Source organism: Phascolarctos cinereus, unplaced genomic scaffold (genome assembly GCF_003287225.1).
Source record: "Phascolarctos cinereus isolate Bilbo 61053 unplaced genomic scaffold, phaCin_HiC Scaffold_2;HRSCAF=192, whole genome shotgun sequence".
Taxonomy (NCBI): Eukaryota; Metazoa; Chordata; class Mammalia; order Diprotodontia; family Phascolarctidae; genus Phascolarctos; species Phascolarctos cinereus.
Genome location: NW_027555625.1, coordinates 302,056,666 through 302,074,604, shown reverse-complemented (window position 1 = coordinate 302,074,604; position 17,939 = coordinate 302,056,666). Strand labels below are relative to the sequence as shown.

The 17,939-nt window shown below is 39.8% G+C and overlaps 1 protein-coding gene across 1 annotated transcript; it reads left to right on the top strand.

Moving 5' to 3' along the window:
• Positions 1–840: 840 nt before the first annotated feature.
• LOC110194967 (olfactory receptor 1L6-like) lies at positions 841–1,674 on the top strand. Its single transcript, XM_020967597.2, has one exon. The coding sequence runs from the start codon at positions 841–843 to the stop codon at positions 1,672–1,674; it is 834 nt and encodes a 277-aa protein (XP_020823256.1).
• The last annotated feature ends 16,265 nt before the right edge of the window (positions 1,675–17,939 follow it).

The window sequence follows — 17,939 nt, the reverse complement described above, 5'->3', positions numbered from 1 at the left end:
CTGTGTCTGCTCTCAGTTGCTTGAAATCCCAACTTTATGACTGCATTCTTTTGCACTTTAAGACTTTGATATTCTGCATATTATTTCCAATACTGGCCTTATTAGCCACAACACCCTGAAATAGGCAGAACTATTCTGTTGGGATCAGAGATAGGGAGTGACTTTCCAATATCACACAGCTAATACATGGCAAGAAACCTGGAGTACCAACTCTCAGCCCAGTGTTTTCTCCATCCCACCAGCTGACCTGTTGAAATGTTGTGAAGAAGCTCTTGTCATTGCCTCTGTTTACATGGAATGGATGATAGAATTATTTACTGAAAAAGAACATGACCTGAGTTTGAGTTTTGGTCCCTGCCTTTACTAGCTGGGAGACCTTAAACTAATCACTTCCTCTATCTCATCTTCAATTTTCCAATATGTAAAATGCAGAGAAGTCTATTTGTGTGATCTGACTCAGAGTTGTTTTGAGAAAATTGCTGTGTAAACCTCAAAATAGAGGGTACCCCAAGAGCCTTAGTGCAGTTTCAGTTCTAATACTTTTATTAAGTTTCCTAGATTTGAATAAGGTTAAACTTACTGAAACATAATCTGCGCTAAAACTTTTGAGACACCTTGCCCTATAGAAATGGCAGCTACCCTTAGATTATTCTTCTTATTTTTTTGAAATAATAAGCCAAGCTTTATTAATATATTAAACCTTCTCTGAAAATTCCAGATACCCTGGAGGAAAAGAATGACAATAGCAGCTGGGGCAGCAGTAGCACCTCTGGATTCATCCTCTTGGGACTATCCTCAAACCCTCAGTTACAGAAGCCACTCTTCACCATCTTCCTCAGCATGTACCTAGTCACCCTCCTTGGGAATTTGCTAATCATTCTGGTCATCCACTCAGACTCAAGGCTTCACACCCCAATGTATTTCTTCCTGAGCATCTTGTCCTTCACTGACATCTGCTTTACCTCTGTCATTGTCCCCAAGATGCTGGTGAATTTCCTATCGGAGACAAAGACCATCTCCTACATAGGCTGCCTAGCACAAATGTACTTTTTCATGGCCTTTGCAAACACAGATAGCTATCTTCTAGCCTCCATGGCTATTGACCGCTTGGTAGCCATCTGCAATCCCTTACACTATGCCATGGTCATGAGTCACAGACGTTGCATCATATTGGGAGTGGCTTCCTGTGTGATCTCACACCTCCATGCTCTGCTACGTGTGCTGCTCATGTCCCGTCTGTCTTTCTGTGCCTCCCACATCATCAAACACTTCTTCTGTGACACCCAGCCAGTGCTGAAACTTTCTTGTTCTGACACCTCTTCTAGTCAGGTTGTGGTCATGACAGAGACACTGGCTGTTATTATGACTCCCTTCTTATGCATAATCTTCTCCTACCTGAGAATCATTGTTGCCATCCTCAAAGTCCTCTCAGCATCAGGAAAATGGAAGGCCTTCTCCACTTGTGGCTCCCATCTCACCATTGTGGTACTGTTTTATGGAAGTGCCATTTATGTCTATTTCCGGCCCCTGTCCAGCTACTCTGTGGTCAAGGATCGAGTGGCCACAGTCATGTACACAGTGGTCACCCCCATGTTGAACCCTTTTATCTATAGCCTGAGGAACAAGGACATGACACAGGGCCTGGGGAAGTTGAAGGATAGAATCAAATTCTAGAAATCATAGATTCATGGCACCAGAGACTCATAGAATGCTAGAAGTGGAGAGACCTTTAAAACATAAGAATGTTAGAGTGAGAAGGGAACTTAGAATAGAAAACATTATAACATGGAACACAGAGCATGAAAACTGAAAGAGACCTCAGTCATCATCAATCTAAGGCCAATTGTCTCATTTTACAGTTGAGGGAGTTGAAGCCCAGAGAGGGAAGGTGACTTTCCAGGATCACTGAGCTACTTATTGTTTTATGGTGGAAAGAGCAGAAGTATACCAAGGAGGGTCAGAGTAAGAAGGATTCTGTGAATCTGGGCAAAGTGTCATGACATGTAGATGCCAAAGACAAATTCTGCCAAATTCACAAATGTGCCAAAGGTCTGCTCTGATTTCACCAATTCATTTATTCCATGGACATCCAGTAGCGCTTGGTTCTTGTAAGGCACTCAGCTAAGAAAGACCATACCAAGGGGTGGATAACTGGGGCTTTGTCCCAGGGCACCAAAATTCACAGTTTGGGTAGCATTAATCCTGCCTCACCTAGTTAGCAAGAATAATTAGCTAAAATAGGAAGGTACGAAATGACACTCTGCTTCCCCAGACCTGGTGAACTCTGGCCCGGTCCCACCCTGATCCCTTCATTAATGCCCATAGGCTCATGTCCTAGGGTCCTTCCACTGACAGAGACTTGAGTTCCAAGGTTTTCACTTAAGGCCTTGTCTTTATTTTTATTTATTTTTTTTCTTTTTGCTGAGGCAATCAGGGTTAAGTGACTTCCCCAGGGTCACACAGCTAGTAAGGGTCATGTATCTGAGGCTGTATTTGAACTCAGGTCCTCCTGACTCCAAGGCTAGAGCTTATACACTGTGCCACCTAGCTGCCCTAGGACCTTGTCTTTAAAAGCTGATTCGAGGGTATCCTTCATGCTGCTGGAGGCAGCATGACATAGTAAGTAGAAAGCAGTCATCTAAGACAGGAAAACCTGTATTAAAGGCTAGCTTCTAACACACACTGGCTGTGAGAACCCTGGGCAGGTCACTTAATCCCTCAGTGCTCTAAGCAATTCTTTAAGACTATAAACTGCAGAGAAAGAGCTGACCTACATTGATAGAGGGAATTTCCTCATCTGGGAGTTCTCTATACAGATGAGATCACAGGTCTAGTTCCTACCACTGTCCCATTATGCTTCTTTCTCCTGCCACATCTTATAGTGCTCTCCCTGGGCTTCAAAATTATTCATTTCACCTCTGGAGCTAAGTGTGCCCTGTCAGGACCATGATCCTCTCTTCCCCTTAAGCTACTCTACAAGGAGAAGGTATAGACCATATAGGGTGTGTATGGTGGCCTAGGGAAAATTCTCCATCTGCTACAAAGATGATTTCTGATTTAAAGAAATGAAAACTGTCACCCTAACAGAGCTCCAAACCTCTCAAGAGACAGAGCCCCTTTTAGCATAGGGCAAACTACCCACAACTGCAGTAAGTCCTTATAAAAGATGACAGAGTTTACTCATTAAATAGGTACTCTTCTTGGGAAACTCTGTTAGTATAACTTGCCCCTCCTCAACAAGCTTACAGATGTTGCTCTTGATCCCACTTGTGTTGCCACTCTGTTTCTTTGAATGCGCCCAAAATGATCAGACTTTTTATGTGCTCCTCATGAACCACTTATTTACTCATATATGAAGGAGGTCCATCTATGGGAAATGTACTGTCTATTTGGTAGCTCTCAAAGTAAGCTGCCATTGAGTCAGCGCAATGACCAACAAGATTCCAGAAGATTGATGATACAGCATGCTATCTACCTCTTGACACAGAGAAAATAGACATAGGTGACAGAATAAGATATATTTATTTTTGGACACAGCCAATTTAGGAATTTGTTTTGTTGATTATGCCTATTTGTTACAAGCATTTTGTCTTTTCTAATTAATGGGAGCATGGGAGGGAAATAAATTTTTGCTACTAGAAGAATAGAATTTAAGCTTACCATTTGGGAGGCACCTAACTACAGAGTTTTGTTACCAGTTTCAGGGATGCCACATAGATATCAACATTTTTCAAAAGAAGAATTATAAATTATCCACAACATATGGAAAATCTCTTAATCACTAATGGGAAGGTAAATACAAATGAAAAAGCTCTGGTTTCACCCACACATCCATTAAATAGACAGAGATAATAAAAGATGGAACTAGTCAATGTTGAACAGCCTGTGGACACATAGACTCACCAGTATCCCGCTAATACAGCTACAAATTTATTAAATCTTCCAGGAGAACAATTTCGAACTATATGAGGAGGTAGCTAAAATGTTCCTATTTTTTAATGAAGCAATACTGCTACTAGTTCCATATGTCAAAGAGGTCAAAGGAAGATTGACTTTCAGATACCAAGCTATTTAAGCAACAATTTAAGGGTAACAAAAAAATGGAAAATCAAGTGGCTACCCAATGGTGAATGGCTACAAAAAATACAATGAATGTGAAAACTTAAAAGATCATAAATTTGGAACTAGATAAAACTTTGTGGGTTAACTAGTTGAAGCCCTTCATTTTACAGGGGAGGAAACTGAGGCCCAGAGAGGTGAGGTTGAGTCATCTTACATCTCATATTCCCTTCCATGAACTCTTCAATCTAGTGACAGTGGCCTCCTTGCTATTTCTTCAACAAGACCGTCCATCTCCTGACTCCAAGTGTTTTCACAAACTATCCTCCATTCCTAGAATCATCTCCTTGATCTTCACCTCCTGGCTTCCCTGGCTTCCTCCAAATTGCAGCAAAAATCCAACATTCTGACAGAAACCATTCTTAACCCCTTTCAATTCTAATACCTTCCTTCTGTTGGTTATTTCCAATTTATCCTGTATGTAACCAATCTGTACATAGTTATTTATATGTTGTCTCCTCTTTGGCCCTCTTCTATGTTGTCCTCCTCCTCCTCCTCCTCTTGCCTCTCTTTGAATCACCAATGCTTAATACAGTACCTGTCACATATTAGGTACTTAATCAATTTGATTGGCTAACTGATTAAATGACTTACCTAAGATGACTCAAATGGTAAGTAGCAGAACTGCAAATCAAACCCAGTTTCTCTGCATCCAAAGGCAGAGTTGTTACCTCTGTACCACCCTGAAGACTTCTATGAACTGATACTTAATGAAGTAAGCCAGAACCAGGTACAGAATGATATGTCATGACTGATAAATGACAGGAGTGCTGAAAGGAATCTGAGCTGAAGTAACTGTAATGACCAACATTGGTCCTAGGTTATAGATCATGAAACACATCTCCTTCCTTTTAGTAGACAGGAGGATTGTGGGAGGATTAGAAGATTACAATTGTGGAACATTGCATATATTGTCAGATATAGTAACTATTCTGGTTGGTTTTATTGAAATATTTTTCTGTGAGGAGAGGGGACGATGGAAAGGCATATATCCATGAAAGAATATAAGGAAAAACCAACACACATAAATAAAACATTTTTGTAATATATACATACATATGTGTATTTATGACATATATACCCACATATGATAAAAATTATGCAAATATACAAAGAACTCATCAGTTTCCTTTTTAATATGTGCAAAAGATGAAATCAAGAAATGGCTATAAAGGGTAATTACAAAACTAATCCATGATCTTGGAAAAATAGTGTCAAGAGAGTTAATGTCACTGGCAAGTAAAATGAAAGACAGCAAAAAGGGGTTTTGAGCAATATTGGAGGGAAAGAAATCAATTAAAGAGTTAATGGACAGCTGCTCTAGGTGAATGAAATAATTATAATTGACAGAGAGAATGCAAAACTGATTAATTATTTCACTTCTGTTTTCTCTACCACAAAAAGTTATGTGTAGACCAGGAACAAAAATGACTAGGAGAAAGTCAGCATGTGAGATAAGTAGGAAAGTAGTAAGACAATGACCTTGATGAGTCCATTTCATCAGGAACAAAGGAATTGCATTCCAGGTTACTGAAAGAATTGAAAGGTATGGTTACTGAGCCATGGCCAATGATCTTTACAAAATTATGAAGACAGAAAAGAAGAAAGGTAAATTCTGAATTTTCAATAAAGAGAAGAAAATGGAATCTACAAATTATAGATTATTGAAATTGACTTCAATTTCTGGCAAAATTCAAGAATGCATTATGAAAAGAATCATTAGTGGACAGGAACTAATCAAAGGATATACTGATGACCAAGTGTCTTCAAGAGTTACATTGAACACATGACAGGCAAGAGTAAAACCTGTTCCACTTGAAATGTTGGCTCCTTACCCCCTTCTGCCCTAGGAGCCTGTGAGTACATAAATACACGTATAATCTGTGCTGATTGCCAGTGTTCCCCTAGTATTTTGGGGCACCCCTGCCTGTAAATATTTCATGAATAAAGACATCTTTTTCTATTGAAAAAAAAATAGGGACAGCTAAGTGGTGGAGTGGATAGAGCACCGACCCTGGGTTCAGGAGGACCTGAGTTCAAATCCAGTCTCAGACACAAAACACTCACTAGCTGTGTGACCCTGGGCAAGTCACTTAAACCCACGGCCTAGCCCCCCCACCAAAAAAAAGAGTTACTTTGAAAAAAGTACTGGATTTGGAGTTTGAGGAAATTAACTCAATCCCAGTTCTGCTACTTGCTACCTGAGTGACCCAGGGCAAGTCACTTAATATCCCTTAGACACCTGCTTCATCTATAAAATGGTTAGACTAGGTCAGAAAAGCTTAGAGTAGATGAGATCCAAGGTCCTGTCTAGCTCAACATCTATGATCTTTTGATCAAGGAAAAATCAAGATAGAATACTCTCATATCTTCTCTAGACTGGGTTATTTATATCAGAGGAAAGTTAGATAAAGTTTACCTGGATTTCGGCAAAACATTTGATAAAGTCTCTTGTGCTGAAAACACATGGGCTATACATTACAATGGTTAGGTAAACCAAAGGTAGCTGAGTACTCATTAATGTTTTTATGTCAGTGAGCAAGGAGGTATCTGCCTCAGATCTCTGCTTGGCCCTCTTCTACTTAACATTTTTATCAAAGACATAGACAACAAGTTAATGTCACCTTAGGCTGCATTAAGAGAGGCATATGTCCAAGAAAAAGGAAAAAGTACTTCTGTACTTTCCCAATGTCAGACTACATCAGACAAAATCCATTCAGTCCTTCATGCCATCTTAGCAATGACATTGATAAACTGAAGAGCATTCAACAAGAGGTCAACCTGAAGATCATATCATATAAGGATCAGTTGAAAGAACTGATGAAAGAAGACATATGAAAGGCATAGAAGTTGTTGTCAACATGTCACATGACATGGTGTCATGTGAAAAAGAGATTGCACTTGTTTTGCTTATCCCCAGTACAGACCACTAGGAATAATCAGTAGAAGTTTGAAAGAAGGAGATTTAGGTTTGATATGAGAAAAAGTTTCCTAATCATTATTCCTAATAATCAAAAAAGTAGAATGGGCTGTCTCTAGGGGTAATAGGTTCCCCTTTTGTATGTGTCTTCAAGTAAAGATTGAATGACTACTTGTTGATGATATTGTAATAATAGTAATAACTAGGTTTTAGTGAGTGCTTTTAAGATTTACGAGATGTTTTATAAATATTATCTCATTTGACCTTCATAGCAGCCCTGTAAAGTAGGGGCTATTATCACCCCCATTTTACATATGGAGAAACTTGGCTTGAAGGGTAAATGGTTTGCCTAGAGTAACAGCAAACATCAGATGCATAATTTGAACTCAGGTCTTCCTGCCTCCTGGCCTAGTGCTCTACCCACTATCTGTTCAGCTGTTGAAATTTGGGTTGGATTAGATGGCCTCTGGAGTCTCTTCCAACTCTGACATTCCAGGAGTCTCTGTAACCCATCACTTCACATGTTTTCTCATATATAAAATGAAATTTTATTAGGTATTAGGTATTATTAGGCATTAGGCTGGATGAAATTTAAGATACCTGCCTGCTCTAGAACCAGTGAATCCATCCTATGTACCATCACTGTAACCATAGGTAATGATCAGCCATCATTCCCATCCAAGAAAAGCATTAGATTTTGTTAGGGGAAGGGGGGTAGTATATTACATTATTGATTCACGTTTAGCTTGTAGTTAATTAACATATACCCCATGTCAGATGAATTGTGTTGCCACACCTACTCCCAACTGTGTACTTAGGCACAGTCTAACATATGGCAGCACACTCCATGCTGCTGATTCTGGTTGTCCCTTTATTAACTTTTGCCAGAGAGTTTTTGTAGAGTCAGCAAACTGAAGGATTTACCAAGACTTGGTTGGCCAAGGAACTTCACCCCAAGGTGTCTAGAGATCAGCCCAGTTCTGCCCATGTGTTTGTGCTGGTCCAGGGAAAATATGTCACTTCTGTATACTTGGGAGAGCATGGATCCGTGATGGGATCATGAAATTCTGGGGACAATAAGGGAGGGAATGGAGAGAGGCAAAAAAGGAAGTGATTGCTGCAGACTGATGCAGTTACTAAGGGCAGTGAGCAATGATAAAAATTAGTGTTAGACTAATCTCACTGGAACTATTTCTGAGAATGTGGCTGAGGTTATGCTTAACTAACCTGGAGGTCAGATTGCTATAGAAGATACATTGGCCTCACACAGAGCAAACCTGCTAGCCATCCACTCAAGCAGCCAACCACCGCCAAACCTTTACCTGGGCCCATCGCCTTGGCTTCACTACTCAAGGGCAATTTCCCTCATCTGCCAGCTGACCCCAGCTAATGAAGATCAGTAGGTACTCAATGCAGAAGAGAAGCAGGAAGGTAGGGAAAAAACAATTTATGGGAAGTGTCTCTGATAAAGGCCTCATTTCTCAAAAATGTAGAGAACTGAGTCAAATTTAAAAGAATATGTTATTTACCACATGATGAGTGGTCAAAGGTTATGAACATGTGGTTTTCAGAAGAAGAACTCAAAGCTATCTATGGTCATGTAAAATAAAATCTGAATCACAATTGATTAGAGAAATGCAAATTAAAACAACTCTGAGGTATCACCTCACACCTATCAGATTGGCTAATATAACAGAAAAGAAAAATGGCAAATATTGGAGGGGATATGGAAAAATTCAGACACTAATGTACTGTTGGTAGAGTTGTGAACTGATCCAACCATTCTGGAGAATAATTTAGAACTATGCTATAGAGCTATAAACTGTGCATACCCTTTGGCCCAACAATACCACTACTAGGTCTGTATCCCAAAGAGATTTTTTAAAAAAGGAAGATGATGTATAGGTACAAAAATATTTATAGCAGCTCTTTCGTGGTGTCAAAGAATTGGAAATTGAGGGGATGCCCATCATTTGGGGAATGGTTGAACAACTTGCGGCATATGCTTGTGATGTAATAATATTATGCTATTTAAAAAATGATGAACAGGAGGATTTCAGAAAACCCTGGAAAGACTTACATGAACTGATGAAAACTGAAATAAGTAGAATCAGTAGAACACTCTATACGATAACAGCAATATTATACAATGATCAAATATAAATGACTTAGCTATAATCAGCAATACAATATTCAAAGACAACTTGGAAGAACTTATGATGAAAAATACCAGCCATCCTCAGAGAAAGAACTGATGAAGTCTGAATGCAGATTGAAGCTTATTTCTTTTTACTTTCAATATCTATTATTTTTGGTTTTTTGGTCTACATTTTCTTTTGAAACATGGTTAATTTGGAAATGCTTTGCATGACTGCATATTTGTAATCTATATCAAATTGCTTGCTTTCTCAAGAGGAGGGAGGGGAGAGAGGGAGATAATCTGGAACTCAAAATTATTTTTTAAAATGTTAATATTTTTTCTTTACATCCGATTGAGAAAAGTAAAATAAAAGTTAAATGTAAAAAAAGCTCAGTAGGTCAACTAAGGGAATACAAACAAACAAACTTGATCAACTCTAATTATTCCAGGCACTGTCAATGTCAAAGCATAAACCAATTTCCCATCCTATGTATCAGGGACTAGATGCCCAATTCAGTCCTCCTTTCACATGTATTCCAACAAAAGAGTAGGCAGGAGGTACAGAAAAATTTGTCATAAAGGGAAAAAAAAGCAGCTTCAAGTGAAGGTCATGGGGTAGCAGAACACTCTTACCTAATTTTAGTCTATTGATCAAATTAATGCCATTCTGAGGATTTTCTTTTTCCTTATCTCATGTGATCCCACCCAACAATGCTGAAGGTATTCAAGAAAAGTTTTACACTCATTTGACATGTAGAAACTGAGAACAGAGACAGGAAGTGACTTGCATGAAGTTATACAGCCACTTCCTGCCAGAGCTAGGACTACAACCTAGGTCTGCAGTTTCTATCACCCTTACCCCTCTTTTCCTTTCTCCTCTCAGAGTATCTTCTATTTGCTCTGTATATATGCTGTATGTAAATAGTTGTTTACATGCTGTCTCCTCCATTAGAATGTAAACTCCTTGAGGACAGGGACCTATTTTTTGCCTTTGTATCCCCACTACTTAGCACAGATCTGAGCACATAGTAAGTACTTAATAAATGCTTGCTGACTTGACAACTTGTTTCTACTTCCCTACATACCTAGGGAGTATGCCTAGGTCCCTGCATCCATCCTTACCACACTACAAGTAAAAATGAAAATACAATAACAAGAGAATAATTATGAGGCCAAAAGGAGTACTTTCACTTTAGGTTCCCAGACACAGATTTTGTGGGGTTCATTGGGGAAGACTCATGCTTTCCTCCCAAGCTAAATCTTATAATGAGGCCCCAGGGAAAAGAGAGAAGGTTGTGAGGGATGGATGGGACTGTTTGTCTCTTCAGGCAAGGTCATCAATAGCATGATGATCCACCTACTCCCTGTACCACTTCTCCTCAAATTATATGATCCTTCAAGGTCTTGACTCTACTTGAGGAACTAGAGTATTTCCCTGTGAACCAGATATAATCTTCTCTCTTACCTGACTAGGGATTTTCTGGGATAACCTCTTTTTGAGGGAAAGAAATCGTTTGCTCTTGTCACTGAGTTAGGTTAACAATCTATCTCATGTCAATCCTGAGGGAGCATTATTTATTCAACTACCCTCCCCCTCCACCACTTGGGGCTTCTACCATCCTGAGAGAATGCGACTGAAAAAAGCCAAGAGAAGAAATAATGTGGTATAATGAGAAGAGTGATTCCGTGGGAGTAGAGACTTGTTCTCTAGTCTTGGCTCTGCTAATGAACTTGCTGTGTGACTTTAGGCAGCCCACTTCATCTGAGCTCTTGCTCCTTGTAGAACAAGAGACAGGTGACATAGTGGATAAACCACTGGGCTTGGAGTCAGGAAGATCTCAGTTCAAATCCTGCCTCAGGCACTTCTGAGCTGGGTGGCCCTGGGTAAGTTCTTTAACTTCTTTCAGCATCCATTAACCCATCCATAGGAAAAAGTTGGACATGATAATCTCTAAGGCACCTTCAAGCTTTAATTATAAGATTCTGTGATCTCTCTGCTCATTTTTCTTGCCTGTAAAATGGAGAAAATGGTAGAGTAGATGAATTTTAAAGTTCTTCAACCTTTAAAATTCTATTTTCTATATTCTAACATTCTATGTTCTATGGTCCCTTCAGCTCTATAATTCTGCCTTCTCAGAGCCCTCCAGCTTTTACAGTCTGTATTTCTCAGTTTCCTTACACATGACACTCCACCTCCTGACTCTGGGCATTTTCACTCAATATCCTCCATGTCTGGTGCTCTTTCTCACTCTTTCTCTGCCTCCTGGCTTCCCTGGCTTCCTCCAAATCTCAGTTAAAGTCTCATCTTCATAAGAAGCCTTTCTTGGTTCCCCTCGATTGCTGGTGTCTTCCCTCTATTATAATCTCCTGTCTAATCCATCTATTGTTTTTATGTAAATAGTTGTTTGTATTTGTCTCTTCTGTTGGAATGTGAGTTCCTTAAGAGCAGGAACTGTTTTGGTTTTTTTACCTTTCTTTGCATCCCCAATACTTAGCATAGTGCCAGGCACTTCATGGGTGTTTAATAAACGCTTGCTGACTTTACTTGACTTAGACTCCCAGAAAGAAATCTATGTCACCAACCAGTATCGCAGTAAGTGCTACTTCCAGCCTTCATCTTCTTATATCCCCTCACTCACCTTCTCACCTTTCCTTTGTGTATACTTCACCATACCCTGTTCTCTTTTCCCTCCCTCCTTCCTCCATCTCTAGACATAGGATTAGTGGTCAGCGAGGCGACTGAAGTTCTACAGTTCCATCCCAGCATGTAGAGAGGCTACCTGTTTAGAGGTTAATGCTCTTTTAACAATGAACCTGCCCCTGGACATTCCCTCTTCATCCCATATTTAGGGAAAAGATTGTATAATGAGAAGAATCCAGAGCCCTGAGCTAGGAATCATGAGATCCATAGTTGTGTGGCAACTCTGCTGCTAAACCCACTTGGTGACCATGAGCAAGTAGATTCCCTTTTCTGGGCCTCAGTTTTCTTCTCTACATGACAGAGAAGTGGATTAGGTCATCTTAAAGATCCTTTCCAACTCCGTAATTCTAGGATTCCATTGTTCTAGGGCTCCTAACAACAATTGCCACTCATGGTCAGCTTTAATTTCTGACACTGGGGACCTTCCTAATGAAGACCTTCCTTTATCCTGGCTGCTGAGATGACCTGGTTCAATCTCTTTCCACTTGTGAGTTTATGTTCTCTTTCTCACATTATAAAACTTCCCAGGATGCCTTCCCAAAACAGTGGCAGCTAGGTGACACAGTGAATAGCATGCTAGGCCAAAAGTCAGGAGGACCTTGGTTCAAATCCAGCCTTAGTGACCTTGGGCAATTCCCTTCACCTGTGTTTGTCTCAATTTTCCTAACTGTAAATGGAAGATTAATAGCACCTAAGGTTTTGTGAGGATCAAATGAGATAATATTTGTAAACTGCTTAACAAAGTGCCCGACTCATGGTAGGTTATATATAAGAGCTAGCTATTATTACAGAACTATAATTTCTCACTATCTGTCTTATTTCCTGATGTTGTGTAAAGGTCTTCTTTCTTCCTATTAGACTGTGACCTTGGAGGGGGGGGTGCCCTTTTATTGTATCCTCTCTTTCCTCTCAATTTAATCATTCAATGATACCTTCAGCTCACCGTCCATCAGCAAAAATACATTTTACTGCAATGGAAATAACCTCAGATAAAAATATGCTTCTTAAATGCTTCTAAAACTCGTAGCCAAGGGCTTCCACCACTACTGCTGCCGCCACACCCCAGATTTATGCCTCACTCAGATCAGATCCCATCCTGGGAGGCTACCCAGAAGATCACTTATTCTTCTTTCATGATGCTCCCTCCCACACTGGCCTTTAGTAAGCCTTCGTGTGTGGTTTGTATTTGGCTTATGCCATTACTTCAAGAGATCCAAGATTTCATCATTGTGGACACTCCCTCCATTGACACAGAGCACCACACCTCCCTACCTCCCCATTCTTCCTTTCCCCCCAAACACACACTTTAGTAGATAGTCTATATGGCTTGCTTTGGGCATGCTCACACAAACCAACTAGTCAGCAACTCTCTGGTGATGAATCTCTTGACCCTTATTATTAGCTAGACTAGTCCTTAAGTAACTAATATGTAGCCTTTTACTGAGCTTATACCAGAATCCTTTCTAATTTGGTAGGATCTGATACTTCATTGGCATAGTCTTCAAGAACTCAAGGTCATCTCCCTACTCCATGATGATGAGACACTGGCAGAGAACTTCAGTGGAAGACAAAATGACATACAGATCAACAAATTACAGGTACATAGCACAATCACAAGTCCTATTTTGCACAGATCAATTCATCACCAAGACTTTATTTTCTGTTCCAGTTCCAGTATACTTGTCCTGGCAGAGCAGCTAAGCAGTTCTTAACCACAGTCTTTGGAGCAATAGACTGTATCTGCTGGACTTGAGTTGCAACCCCTGCCCCCAATTCCTTGTTGAAATTGCTCTTTCTGCAACTAAGATAGCTTCTCATCCCCTTGGATTCTAGCCAAGTAACTCTTCAAAATGTCCATTTCCCTAGGCTCTCCCTCTCTAAGTCAGTTTCCATTAGAGATTTCTTCCTCATGCCCCTCTCACAGTTGGAAAGGATCTCAAAGTTCAAGTATTTCAACCCCTACGTGAAACAAGATTCCCTTCCACAAGTAGTCACCCAACTTCATTGGAAACCATAAGTGATGGGAAACTTGTTACTTTCCAAGGCAGCCCATTCCACTTTTGAATAGTTGTAATTGTCTTTTTTCCTTACATCAAGCCTAGATCTACTTCTTTGCAACTTCCATCCATTACTTCTAATTCTTCCTTTGGGGGCAAAGCAGAACCAGTCTAACCTTTCTGTCACATCATAGCCTTTCAAATACTTGAACGCTTTCCTTCTGTCCTCGCTCTCTTCTCTTCTACAGACTGAACATTTTCCAATACCTTCAACTAATCCTCATATGGCATAAACCACAAGGCCTTTCACCATCTTGGTTGCCCTCCTCTATACATTCCCCAGTGTATCAATATTCTTTCTAAAATAAAATGTTCCAAACTGAACACAATGTGCCAGAGCAAAACACAATAGGGTCATCATTGCCTAGTCCTCGATAATATACTCCTGAATGCACCTCTAGAAAGATTAGCTTTCTTAACTACATTCTGGAATTAAATTGCATTTAATGATGATAATAATAATAGCTAATATTATATGGTGTTCTCTACATGCCAGGCACACAATTATTATTTCATATGTCTTCATAACATGCTGGGAGGCAAGTACTATTATTATCACCATTTTGCAGATGAGAAAACTGAAACAAAAAGTGGTCAAGTGACTTGCCCAGAGTCACACAACTAGTAAGTATCGAAGGCCAGATTTGAACTCTGTTCTTCCTGACTCCAGAGCTCTATCCACTTTATGACCTAGCTACTCCTATCTAGCCATATGTCTCTCATATTATATTTATGTAAGTAGTTTTGAACCTTCTCTATGACCTTTATATTTATCCCCATTAAATTTCCTCTTTTTAGATTCAACCTAAATTTCCAATCTCATAAGAACTTTTTTGTCCCATAACTCTATCATCCAGGGTATTAGATATCCTTCTTAGCTTTGTGGCATCTACACATTTAACAAGTCCATCATCTATGCCTTCATCCAAGTCACTGGTAAAAGTGCTAAATAGCACAAGCTCAAGCACAGACCCCTGAGGCACTCCACTGGAGACATTCCTAGCTGGCATTGAAACTTTGATGAAAATGTTGGATCTGGCTATTCAACCAGTTTGGAATCCATAGAATTGTATTAATGTCTAGGTCACATCTCTATCATTTTCACAAGAGTAGCATGCAGGATTTTATCTAAAACTCTGAAATCCAGTTAAAATATATCCCTTGATATTACCAGTTTGATAACCCTATTAAAAAGCACTTTTCTCAGAATAATTCTGTGACATAGTTAGTGCAAATATTATTGTCATCATTTGACAAATAAGGAAACAAAGGTGCAGAAAAGCTAAATTATTTTTAAATGTCAAGCAATGACACACAAATCTACATGTTCAGACTCTAAGGCCAGCGTTGTTACCACCACACTCCTGGATACCTCACCAGAAGAAACTGGGATTCCTATATTGTGTGACTGGTTGGACTAGAAGACCAAATGTCATAGACTCAAAACATCTAGGGCTGTGAAGGGCTTGGAGGTCATCTCTAGCAGGCCCTTAAGGCATCTGAAACTCAGAGAAATGAAGTGATTTGCCCAAGCATACACAAACCATCAATAATAAAATTGGGATTCCAGCTCAGGTCCTTTGACTACAAATGCAGTGCTCTCATCACACTAAATCTGAAATTCTCTGACTGTATACACATACACCCCACAGCAACTGTGCTTAATTTAGTGAGCTGTTATGTAGAAGAAGGTTTAGGTTTATTGCACTTGGCCCCAGAGGGGAAAAAAAGGACCAATTGGGTACAGATAGATTTTTGTCTCATAAGGAGGAACAATTATAGCTGCTCACTAATAGAAGGTGCTGCCTCAGAAGATGCTGACTTCCTCAGTGCCATAACTCTTCAAGTAGAGACTAGACTACCACTTATTAGGTATATTTTAAGGGCAATTCATATTTTAGAAGAGGCTTGACAAGATTAACTTTTCAGTTCCTTGAAATGCATATTCTGTATTCTGGGGTCCTTTCCAGCTCTGTTACCATTCTACGATTCTATGACATGTTGGAAGATGGGCTTTTCCTCTGCCTGGTGGGACACCAGGCAAGGCCTCATGCTGATGCCATATGAGCTTGCCAAAAATAGGCCGGGCCTATTATCCAAAAATTTCAGTCCATGGAGTTGCATCCAAGAGCTCAGGTCCCTGCAAATCCCAACCCTCCACAACTTCCCCTTAGTTTCTTTCCCATCTTCTCTAGTTTAACTTCTTCCCTCCAGTGATATATTCTCTTCTCCATGTTTTCTTCCTTGATTTCAGCTTATCTCATTTGCAATCATTTAAGTTCCAGGAAGCCAAGGAGTATGACTTAGCTAAATGAATCTCCTCAAACAGAGCAAGCACAGCATTTTGCCAAAGTAATTATAACAGATGACTTCATGTTGTGCTTTATAGCTTACAAAGCAATAACATAGGCGACCTTATTTGATCCTCACAACCCTTTGAGGCAGCCAGGACAGAAGAAATGAGTAGTTGAGTCTTTCCCCCAGATGATGCAACTAGTAAGAGACATAACAGGAGTGCAAACCTATTCTTGTGACTACAAATCCAGAATTCTTCCCACCACATAAGAATAGCCCAATAGCAGGTGCAAAATAAGTATTTGGTGACTTGACATTTGGAGGGATGGGTGGGCATTTACTATGTGCCAAGCACTATGCTAAGCACTAAATGTACAAAAGAAAAGCAGATATACTTTGTGTCTTCAGGGAGTTTATGTTCTACTGAGGGAGCCAACACACAAAGGAGAGAGAGTGGTGGCCAGGGAGGAGTCCTTTGCTCCAGAAAGTTCTAGTGATGGTGAGTGAGAGAGCATAATCAAGTAAACTGACCCACACCATGCAGAAACAATTGCAGAATTGGGGGAAAGGGTGAAATGAAGCATATACACTGATAAGACAGTTGGCAGGACAGATGGTTAGAATAGCTGTGAAATAGAAGCATGGTAGCTAGAACATTCCTGAAATAGTGGAATAGAAAAGGCAGTCACCAATCTGGAGAATGGGTTCCCAAGGCAGACATTTCTCCAGGACCCCAAGACATTTGGCAGACGTCAGCAGAGTAGGGAAAGAAGAGGAAAACTGAATTGAATGGAACTGAATTTATGGAAGTTACAAAGAAGTAGACTTTAATATATAGTAGGGAAAAATATTCCTAACAATTAGAATTATCCCAAAGTGGAATAGACTGCTTTGGGAGGCAATGAATTTCTCATCAGTGAAAGAAGATCTTTAAGCAGAGTCAAATTAATCACTTTTCAAATGTCTCATAGAGGGGGTTAACATTGGGTGACTTTAAGTTCCCTTCAAACCGCAATTTTGTAAACTAAATTAAATTGAATTGGATTGAACTGAACTGAAGTAACAGGAACTGTCTCTTAACCCAAGAAATGAACCCATTGTCTGGTTTCCCAGTCATTCATGTAAAATGCCTGGAATTTGTATTAAAGTCTTTCATGGGGCTATAATTTGAAAGTTCTATGTAGACTCAAAGACCCACCATTAGAACTCAAGTGAATCTCTGCCTCCTTCTAACAAGCATACTAGAGGAAAAAAAAAAAAAAAAACTTTGGTTGGAAGATACATAGAAAGGTCACTGCCTTAGCAAAGGGAGGAAGAAGCTAGTGCCATGGACAAGACACCAGATTTGGAATTAGAAGATCAAGTATCTTCATTTCTCCAGGACTCAGTCCCTTCATCTATAAAATAAAGGGGTTGAATAATATGACCTTCGAAGTTCCTTACAGAGCTAAATCTCAGGGCTCCTATGACCCATTGATAACAGACCTAGTCATAAAAGAAGAAAAAGGACAAAGCAGTGTTTGAAATCTCTCTTGAAATAAGAATGCAGAACATGTAATAACACAAGAGTGGATTTCAAAATGTCTTAATGCTTTCTCCAAGCTCAAGAGACACCCAGAAATGTCCCCAAGGGATCCCAAATTATGGGAAGTCATAGAAGTCAACACAGCTAATGGTTCCCAATTTTGCTTCCCCCACAGGGCTGTA